Below are 11548 nucleotides of genomic sequence, written 5' to 3' on the forward strand. Positions count from 1 at the left end.
GGAAAGAGAGAGCATCCTCACCACCCTCTTTTACAAAGTCCTGTTCCACTGAGGACAAGAGAGTCATAATGAATATCTCCTGTGTTTTTGTTTCAAGAGGACAGGGATTGTTTTTGTGCATAGCTGTCCTATGGCTTTACAAGTTGAAAAGGGGCAAGGAAAAAGACATCTGACAATGTAGAAACCTCTTCTGCCATATTTACAGCTGCATTCTAGTCTGTATCCACATGAGGTGGAAAAAATAGATAGAGGTAATTTAGAAAGTCTAAGTATCAAGAGGCATTTCAAATGATTTATTAGGCATATAGGCTAGTTTTATATAACTTTTTTGTCAAAATTGTATAACACTTAAGAGAACAAATTAATTACTTTCATTAATAAAAAACATTCAAATAATCTCAGTGTGTTTTTCTTTGGTATAGTAAATGCTGTCAATTTATTTGTGCCCCCCCCCTTTCAGCTTGTGAATTACGGTACCTATAATAATGTATATAAAATATGCAAGTGCTATGCTACTGACTTAAAGTGTCAACTTCTATAAGCCAGTTCCTTGGAAGAGAGTAAAAATAACTTCAACATGTTGTCAGAAGCAAACTTGGTTTACTTGGTACTGCCATAATTAAACATTAGTGTTTTGGCTACTACTATTCTTAAACAGATATAATTAAATGATCTGACTGGCTATCTTTGAAAAGTTCTGCTATCTTTGAAAACAGAACTTCTATTCACTTTTAGAAGGTAAAAGAAGGTATTCACTTTTAGACTCATAAGACATGTCTACACCACCTTAGGGCACAATCTGGAGCACTGGCATGAAGCAAGCTCTGTCCATTCACTCCCACTTCACATGGGCCAAATGAGAGAACTGAGGCAATGCTGATTAACACTCCTGAGCTGGCATGCAGTGGTGTGTGAAAGAATGGATAAGATTTACTTACTAGAGCTGCTCCTGGGATGAAACAGAGGCAATACAGACATGCCCATAGGCTCCTATCTACTCCCTGGCATGGAAAGGAGCATAAAGTTATGGCTGTTATAGAGCTGCAGCTTAATTCTGCTCTTACACTCATGTTACATGGGCTTAATTTTCTCAATAACAAAAATTGGGGTGATTTTCCAAAGGAGAATGAGGAGAGAAATTACTATAATGTGAATGGGTCTTTCCTTTCTGCACCTATAGTATACTGAGAAAAGAAAATGATACCATAATACCAAGAAATGAATCAGAGAACAAATTACCCAGTAGCCTTCATTCAAGACAGACTCAGAGAGACATCATGTGAAAACTTGGATTGACTCTTCCTTCATTAATTTGTCCCTGTGTTCCAAGACACTCATTAGAGCCTAAATATAGTCATGTTGTCATTCCTGCAATATTCCCTCTATAAAATACCAAGGGAAAGCTCTTTTATTTGCTTAACTTCAGATGTGCAGAGTTTGGATTAGGATGGTCTCAGGACTTCCCAGTTCCTCCTCTGTTGCCACAAGCCCCAAGGTACAATGGAACAGGATTAACCAACAAACAGGCTTTTAACCGGTGATGTTTATCAATTAATTTCTTTTTCTTTTAAGATTTCTGTACATGAGGAATATAAGAACCTATCAGACTGGAAATAAATACATACCCAATGATGTCCTTGCAGGCACTGCATCTTTATTAATCCAAAATGACACCCAAGAAAGAACTACTGTGAGTATGCAAGGAATGTATGTCTGAATAGTAAAATATCCCATACGTCGGCTCAAATCGAAGAAGATTCTCATGATAATATATTCTCCTACAAGGGAAAATAAAAGCCCATTGTAATCCTAATTAGATATTGCAAGTTGTTTTCAGTTGCATCTTTATTTGATGTTGTTGTTTTAAACTGATTCCTTACCAGACAGAGTATGAGAAATTTCAGTTGTATTTCTTAGCCCTACAAATGCAAACTGGTACAGTCTCCAGTATTTGGGATCTGCCACTTCAACAGAGGTTTTTTTCCATTTGTATTCAATTTCATTTCTGGGATACCCATCTAGAACAAAATAGAGCAATTCAGGCATTCAGTTACAGTATGCAGCAAAAAAGTCTCGTTACTTGTGATATCTGCAGTATATGTATAAACTGAATAATTGGGTCAGACAAGAATTGCTACATAAGACTTAAAGATTCCTCATATAGGTTAACTTCAAAATGTCTGACAATTTTAAGCATGACTAAATGTATTACCAGCGAAAACTATACAGATACAGAACTTTGAAGGCAAACATACAACTTAAGGAAAAACTGTAATACCTATTCTTGAATATAAACCAAACCACCTTTTATTTGGAATGATTTGTCAGAGATTTGAATGTTAACACAATATAATACATTGGCACAATTCAAAAGGAATGATTTAATTTCAAAGTGGTAGACACTTTATTTCTTAATTTGTCTAACAAGATATATACTTTTCCTTTCCATTCTTAGACAGAGCATTTATGGCCAGATTCACTCTGTGATCCTTCAGCTTTAGGGTGGTGTAATCCTTTTAATTTCAATGGAGTTCCTCCCATTTCATACTGGGAATGCAGCGCTGAAATTCACACAGTTGCACAAAGACAACTCAATTTTTAAAAGGCTGGTTTGAAAACATGCTTAGTTAGAAGTATGCAAGAATCAAAAGTGGCAATACTAATTTAAGAAGATTCACTAGTGTTTGATTTCACCCCCTATTAAGTTGTACATTTGGGAATAAATTGCTTAGATGTTTTCTCTCTTTGGGAACAAATTAATTTTGTATGCTTATTATTGTGTATATTAAAGGGACTAATTTTGCAGCTAACTAATTCTTATTCATACAACTTGTTTTAAAGGCAGAGAGACTAGCTGTGACAAGTAAATATTTAAATCATAAATGTACAGGCTATGAGCAGAATAATATTGTTTTATAATGTTAAATATACTACATGCAATCAGTTAAAAGTTGATACATCTTGTAGAAATATAAATTCAAATTCACACATATGCACCTGCGTGAATATATATACACATCTATTCTGTCACCCATTTTGTCCTCTGATCTAGAGCCTCTTAATCTATGGACAGACTCGTATTAACTTCAATGAAGTATGCAGCAGGCTTCTAATCAATATGATTACCTCTAACCTTTTAAAGTTGCAGCAAAACAGATTGCATGTAGCATCATTCATGTGTCTTTCATTTTATTTCAGTCAAAATAAGAGTAGGCAAACTATAAACAATTTATTTTTTAAATTCTGTATAAAAAATTAAACTGCAATAGTTTTCTATTTTGCAGTCTACTTATCAATGTGCCTGTATTTAAATCAAATGGAAGAAAGTAACAAAATATTTTACCACCTACAGCTTGAAAACTCCAGAGGGCAGGAATGTTCATCCATAGGAAAGTTATGAAGCTGAAGATAACATTCAGCATTAATTGTCAACCTAATTAGAAAAAAAAGTTTTATGAGTCAGGTTAATTTTGTCTCAAGCATCCTAACACTTAGGGGCAGATACTAAAGAGTTAATGTTGGCCAAATAATGTATGTTAGAAATAAGCATTTATGTGCTGGTATACAAAAGCATTCAGTATACTTTCCCTCCCCAAAAAAGGCAACTATTATCAAATACTGTTGGAAGACTTGTGTATCCAGTTATCTTAATATGTATGATGCTACCTGCAAGCATTTCAAGCATACTGTTTTGACTCTTGAGTCCTTTCATGTCTTCTCTGGTAAAAGCAGATTAAAACAGAATGAGGAGACATAGGCGACTGGCGCCTCCTGAGTCGGGGGGGGCACTTGCCCCCCCAACAGCCAGTGAGTGACAGGGGGGTCCCCCACAGCCAATTGCGATGACTGGGGGGGGCACCCTACAGCCACTCATGCTGAAGTGCACTTCTGAGCGTGCTGCTGGCACTTCTGGGTCAGTGCGATTGGCCGTGGGAGGGACCGCGGAGATTGCCTCTCCTGGTGCCCTCACTCCCAGGCCAGCATTCTTGGGGGGACACCAGCGCTATCACCTGTCCCCTGCTGCCCATCACCTAAGCAAGCAGGGAACACTGGTTGTCAGGGGGTGTACCAGTGCTCTCAGGGGGTGCATGTGTACACCCATGCACTCCCTATGCATTGCCACTGTGAAGAGATATTACCACAGCAAGCAAGGGGAAGGAAGTATTACCAAGGAGCATGGCTTAGCCCAGCCAAGAAGTTCTCTCACTCTACATTAGCAGAGGTGGAGGAGGAACTTCTCTTCCTTCACTGCATCCCCAGGTATTAGCTCCTGAAAACTTGAGGCCACTTACCTTTTCTGTGGCAGCTATTGACAGTCAGCAGCTTTGTTAATGAGGGTGTGCAAGAATTTACATTTTTACTATTTGTGTACAAAAGACTGCCTGATACCTTGCTAATAAATGGCTTGCCTTACATTTTTTTGGAATCATTATGTTGAATGAGACACAACAATTCCAAATACCAATGCAACACAAAGCTTTTTATTAGCAAGTATTGCTTTAGCAAGGTATGCCTTGGAGGAAGTGGATATTCAGGGGTGAATTCAGCAGACCTGACTCCCACAGACCAATAGCGGATGGGATGAGTGGCACAGGGTCAGTCTGAGGATCTGATCTAGCATGAGGTCGGTCCATGGGTGCAATTTGGTGCAACTGATCCCTGCATACTGGACCCATCCATGGAGCTAGATCCAGCTGCTGCAGTCTAGCATGCAAGACCAAATCATCTGGCCCATGTGACTCTCCAGAGGTCCAGAAATTTGGCAAGAGGGGACCTGCAATTAACATTATCACCGCCCCCCTGCCACCAAATTTCTGAACCTATGCGGAGACCCACTCTCCAGATAACACAGTTTCACAGGCCTGAAGTTGAACACCAGTGCCATATAATGAACTAGCAGTACTAATGTGAGTAGTAGGATTGGATTCTTAAAGAAAGAACAGATATGAGTAAAATTGTTAAAAACATGTAAATGATTCAGCAGCCTAAGAATCATTTTCATGAGAGATTCAGGTCTTAATACAACTTAGGCTGCTGGATCACTTAGATCCTTTAGAAAATTTTATGCCACACTCATTGAGAACATTTTCAAAGACACACAGGAACTATCCACCTCAAACTAACTTCCAATAGAAACTAGTGAAGTGTTATGTGCTCATTTAGAAATTTTCCCTTCTATTGGTAGCATGGTGAAAACAAGTAAAAAACCAGCTAAAACCAATGTCTGAGTAATGCAGTGCTTAAATATCCCCATGAAAGAGATTACTTTGCACATGGGAATGTGCAGAAGAGGTCTATGAAGTAAGCAATTACTTTCTGTACACTCTTTTTTGGAACTTTTCTGGAAATCTGTTCTGAACAACTGAAAGAAGCAGACAGGCATTAGATGCCAGAGGGAAATGCTGTAGGGGAAAAATGCCCTGTATTTCAAATGGAAAATTTTGCATCCAAAAACTGTTGATGTTTTTGTTGTAATTAAATATAATAAAATGTATTTTCCCTGCCCTCTATTCTGTGGTTTTCTTTCTTTGGATAATTAACCTACAAAAGCTTACTTTAATGAAAGAGAATCCAAATTAAGCAAAGAATAAGAAACATGAGAGCAGGTAGAATAACAAACATCAGCCTGTAAACAAAGTCAGTGTGAAGAATGGCTAATCCTACCTGTTAAGAGCCAATGGGAAAGGCCATTTGGGGGTGCTGGGAAGCCTAACAGCTTGAAACATTGTTATATTCTGTTTTTACTCCTTCAATCACTGTTGTATAAATTCTACTTTTCTCCATGTGCTTCCACCTTGGGCTAAACTCTTTTCTCCATAAATATGAGTTGTATTGACAGTGCTGGGTATATAGTCAATATGTTCCTGTTTTACTACTGGTCCATTACACTTCTAATCCTATACGTTAGCACTACCCAACAGTCTGGGAGAGCTCATATGAGTGGTCTCCCCTAGTTCACGTAAAACAAAGTTGACAAGAAATGGCAACAGAAACCCTGAGACTTAATTGAACAGGGGGCTTTGATCCATTAACAGAGATGGGCAAAGTATTATGTTATCACTCAATAAACACCATTTTAAACATTAGCAATTGAGAAGAAAACTCTGTATTGTAAATTTAATTAAAAACAAACAAAATGAACTACTTAAAGAAAGTTCTATAAGCATGCTTTAAAGACTTCTTAAGAAAAGTACACTGAACTATGTTCTTTTTAATAATTTTAGCTCCTTATATTTCCAAGGTATTATTGCAGATTTCCTACATTTGCAAATAAATATTAGTCCCAAAGAATGCCTAGCCAGCACATGGCAAAAACAGAGTGAGTTGTAAAATAAGATTTTTTTTTTTTTTAATCCAACAATTTTATCAAAAGTACCCAAGTTTTATATTTTTTCCCCAACAAGGTGTATGGGATAATACTATGAACTTGGAAGGGATCCAAACTGTGAAAACTTACTGCTCAGTATGGTATTTATAGGCTTGGCAGGATTTGATTTTCATTGATAAACATCAATAAGCACCAATTTCACCTCATACTCACAGACCGATGGAAATTTTTTTTACAACAGGAAACCCTTACCCCATTACTGGGCAGTGAAGAAAGAGAGACGGAGGGATAGAGGGCAGACAGGTTAAAGAGAAAAAAATAGGTGGCTTAATGACTCATCAAGTAAGCAATTAACTACTGGTTTGCAGGTGCAGAAGTGGGCTGGAGGGAGATAACAGGCTACTTAAACAAACCCCCACCCAAACCTCAGAGCAGGGGAGGGGAAGGAGAGGGGAGGGAAGAGCATTTGACAATCCAGTCTGGTGGCAGCAGGGTCCTCCCTGGGTCCACTAATTTGTGGGGGGGGGGCTGGCCCTTGCCACCTCTTCCTGTGTTCCCAGAGCTCTGGGAGTGCCCCTGCCCTCCTCTTCTGGACCCTGCCTGCCCAGCTCTTTTCTGATGAATGAACAGAATGATTCAAAGCAGGCATGATTTATTGATTTATAGATATTTACTTTTTATATTTTGACATGTGATTTTATAAAGCTTTTAACTGTACACTGTCATTACTAAATTGTCTTCCTACCACACCCTTGATTTTGTGCAATCCTGAAATTTAAATCAATAAAAATCAAAGTAAATGCTTAAAAATAAACATCAATTTTAGCCATTGAAATTATTTTAAAAAATTAAAATTGAATTCTGCCAAGCCTAAGTATTTATTACATTAAACTGTCTCATTGTTACCACTCAATTTAACCTTTCAGCCTTAATCCTGTAAACATTTATGCACATGCTTTATTTCAAACATGTCAGTGGTGCCACTGATTTTATTGGTGCTCTTTAAGGGAGTAAAGGTAAATCCATATAGAAGAATTTGCAGGATAGGGCCTTTGCTGGCATGTTAAAAGTTAAATGTTTAATCAAAGTACTTATGACTTCTAATGTTTTATCTAAATGCTTTGTTTCAGTGTACTTAATTTTGTGGAAAATAGCTACAAGACAAATGTAAGAGTTCAGTTTGGTTCAGTAAGTCTGCTGTGTAGCATACAGTTGGATTGGTGACACTTCAAAAGTGGAACACAGCTATCCTACTTACTTCATAAATTACATTAAATAACCTTATTTAACTTTACTTACTTCCTGTACCTTAAAAAAATATCTGCCACTTGTTCAGATTTAGTTTCTCTGCTTTTCTTATTTGGTAGTACATCACAGCAGTATGTATTTAATGTTCTGCTTCACTAAGCTGCAATGTTTTTCTTCTAAACCTTTGTTTCTAACTTTTGTAACTCAGAAACAAAAAGACCTGGAAATTATTGTGAACTATAAAACTATCCCTGCCTGGGCACAACATTTTACATTGTAGTGGTCTTTCACTTATGCCTGACACTTGTATTTTTAAAGAGGTAAAATTACTAGTTTAATAGATTGAAGAAAGTAATAGTGAAAATATTAGGAAAGAGCTATATTTTTTATATCCATACACATACCTCAGAGTATATAATATTCGCCCATCATTCCAGATTCGAAGCAAACGGTTTGGAGTTGTGATCCAATGAGCATCAGATTTTCTTGAGTTCCGGAAGAATGTATCTGGAATCCATATTTTTCCAACCATATTGCTATTAAGCATAAGTACTTTCATTGAACTGTTAAATTTTAGACGACTGTCATACCAAGTTTGGGCAAAAATTATATCTATAGTGTATTCCTAAAAAGAAAGAAACAATCATATCTATAGAGATTGCCCAAGCCCATATTCGAAGTATTTTTCAGTAACAGCTTAATCAGCTCCTCCATTCGGCTACAGACTCCTGAGCGGGACACCACATCCAAACAGTTGGCTTAACTCTGTGGAGGAAGCTTGCAGTGATCACAAGCCTTACAACAGCTCCTGTACCACCCTTCTCTGCCTTGGACATAACTGGAGAAGATGAGGAACAGGAGATATGAATGGAACATCCCTGCATCTCTAAAAAACCCAACTGGATGAGAAAGCTCCTGAGGCCAGAGGCATCTAGACATGAGAAAGCAGTTTGAAGACTCACAACATAGACATATTTGATTTCTGACTTCACAACTGAGGCACACTGTTAGACGTGGCATCAATCTTCAATCTATAAATTGTAAATTTGCAGCTAATTGTTAATGCACCAAAAACTAAAGAATATGCTGTGAGTTTGTCTGAGAAATACAAATTAGCAGTATATTCAGTGTGACTACTCACCTACCAGGAAAGCAATTCTCACCATTTCTGAAGCACTCAGATACCAAAAAATACAGGGATATGGGACTACCTTAATTCCCTGAGTGGCCTGCTCAATCTCACCCTCCTATGAAGGTGAAGAAAGCTGTGCAAGTAGAGAATTCAATATCCATTTTCCCTCATCTGCATTCTTGCAGAGTTGAGGTGGTATAGGGGTAGCTTTAGGGGTGTGCGAAATGGGCCATATTTGATTTGGATTCAGATTCGTCCCGAATTGGGGACAGTGATTTGATTTGTTGATTCAGATCACTGTCCCGATTCAATTTGGCCTAATCCAAATCTGAAGATTACCCATTACCATGTACTTTCTGCCATTCTCCTCAGTGCTTCAAAATAAGAATGATAGCATTTGACACCCTCTTTGCAGTACTTTGAATAACTACATAAGGCACAGTGGGTTCAACGGGTCACAAAAGATTACCTGAAGCTGAACAAAGAGATTGAACACAGTTTTCCTTTCCAAAACTGTGTTGCCATTGCAACACTTACAAAACTAAAAAGTAGTCAGTTCATGAAGCCAGCAGTTGTGACTGAATATACAAAAAGGGCAAATCATAACCTTCTTCCCACAAAGTCATGTAGAAAGAAGGTCTTCTATCTGTGGCTCTTCTCCTTCCCTTGCCAGTTCCACAGGATCCTTATTTTTCATTAAGGTCACGGTGAGCCTTTTTATTGTTGAGAACAATACATACATCCTCAGAATACATTATTTTCTCATGGAACTCTTTTGGTTCCAGTGGAAACAGACTTTCCCAAAGTTCTTGGGTGAAGAACTGTGAAAGGGAGGCTTGAGCTTAGAAGGGGTCGAAAGAAAGGACACCACAAAATATTTGATCCATGGCACTGGCCTGTAACCTGCACAAATACTAATGCATTCATGAATTCCACAAATAGAAACTCTCTGGCTTGTTAGAAAGTCCATATTCCCAAGGGACTGGCATTTAACTACAAGCAAAAGAATCCTGGACTCCTGAGATTTTCTGAGTATAGGAATCATCACACCGGAATAAGAGATCCAGTATCTTGTCTCCAACTGTGGCCAGCCTTAAGTGAGTAAAAGCCAGACTTTGTGTAGACAAGTATTTAGCCAGTATAATAATAATTTGATTTACAAAATGTTCTTTCACCACAATGCTTCTCTCTCGATGATAATTTTATTTCTCTCATTTTGATACAAAATGTTGCACTTAACAATTCTATTACTTCTTTAATTGGTCTTTTATATAACTTCTTGTCTTTCAGTGCTACTGAGTTAATATACAAATTGGTTTACTGTTTTCCCTTTCAAATGAAACAAAATGATAAAATAGACATGCAGACTAAAAAGGAGTTTAATCTATGGACACATTAGTCACAGCTATAACAAAATTCATGCTCATTCATATTTAGCTTCAAATTATACCCGAGGTTCAATGCCCATGAAGCATGTTAGCGCATATTTGGCATTTGATTAGAATTACTGACCTTTTTAGAACCCTGCTTTTCCACTGTTTGTACAAAGAGCCTGCCTAACTATTTTCAGCATATTTTATTTTTTCTCCATTTCTTTTCAGTTACTAAATACTGTAAAAATGCAAAATGGGGAAAATATGGAAAATAATGATGAACAACAACAAAAGGGAGCCAAACTCCAGGCTCTTTGCCCTCAGAGGAGTAATCTGAACAAAAGTCAGTAAATTATAAGGGGAGCTTGTTTCAATAAATACAAGGCCAGTCACTACATGCTACTTGATCAGAATTCCCAGTATTCATTGCATTTCCATGTGGTAAGTGAAGAAGAACACATACAGTCAGCATTCAAATTCAATCCATTCAAATCCATTCAGCATTCAAATTCAATCCAACATGATTTTTTGTCAAAAGCTATAACGAAAGGAAGCAGGCCTTGCTTTGTGAAGTTAATACTGAACATAAATGTAGTCCTACAAAGGTCACTGAAGAGACTGTAAACCAACAATTGCCTATAGAACAAAATGGATTCAGAGGTAAGAATAGCCATCATGATGGAAATCAAGCTTCCTTTTAGCATGCTGAGAGGGAACAATGACACCAATGGGCAAGTAAAATCAAACAAACAAAAACTAATTGTATCTAAATGATTCTCTTGTAGCCAAAGAATTGATCCATGTGGGTACTGATTATCAGGGATCCAGGTTTTCCGTTTCCCACAGAAAAATGGAGAAAACCATGGATTGCCTGTTTTTAATTGGCGAAAAAGCAGATTTCTCTTTTTAGCAGAGAAATCTGCAGATTCTCCACATTTGCAAAGAGCTCTTGCAGGCTGGCACCGTTCCAGCTGATTGCAAAAAGGGCAGGAAACCCCCAGCCCTGGCTGGAGGGGGAGAGGGAGGGAGAGGGGGCAGGGAGGGCCTGAGCCTCTGAGTCAGCCAAGGCTGGACTTAGGCTCACACTCGTCCTTAATCCCTGGAGCACTGAGGTAAGTGGGGCTAGGGCAGGGCTGGGGGAAGATGGTTGGGGGCTGAGGGAATGGCAGGTGCTTCCGGCCTGAGGCAGCACACCGCAGCTGGGAGCAGGGCCGGGGGTAAGAGCAGGGGTGCCCCTCTGCAGGGGCCTTTGTGGGCAAGGGATGCAGGGAGCAGTGTGGTGGTGCCCACCATGTGCAGGCCGCATACATGCTGCCCGGCTGCCTGCCCAGGGGAGGGGGAGAGGGAGGCTGGCATGCAACTGGAGCACAGCTCCATGGCCAGCTCTACAGCCACAGTGAGGAATGGGGGTGTAGGGGGAGGGCTTGGGCTCGCACGTGGCACTGCCACTTACCTGAAGGCCTGTGA

The 11548-nt window shown here is 38.8% G+C and overlaps 1 protein-coding gene across 1 annotated transcript in view; it reads right to left on the minus strand.

Moving 5' to 3' along the window:
- GABRG1 (gamma-aminobutyric acid type A receptor gamma1 subunit) overlaps positions 1–11548 on the minus strand; it is a 149955-nt gene that overhangs the window by 14865 nt on the left and 123542 nt on the right. The window contains 4 exon segments of the mRNA XM_025201793.1: positions 1626–1778; positions 1881–2018; positions 3351–3433; positions 7981–8201. Of these exon segments, the coding sequence (XP_025057578.1) occupies positions 1626–1778; positions 1881–2018; positions 3351–3433; positions 7981–8201 (595 nt within the window).

Source organism: Alligator sinensis, unplaced genomic scaffold, assembly GCF_000455745.1.
Source record: "Alligator sinensis unplaced genomic scaffold, ASM45574v1 scaffold247_1, whole genome shotgun sequence".
Lineage (NCBI taxonomy): Eukaryota > Metazoa > Chordata > Crocodylia > Alligatoridae > Alligator > Alligator sinensis.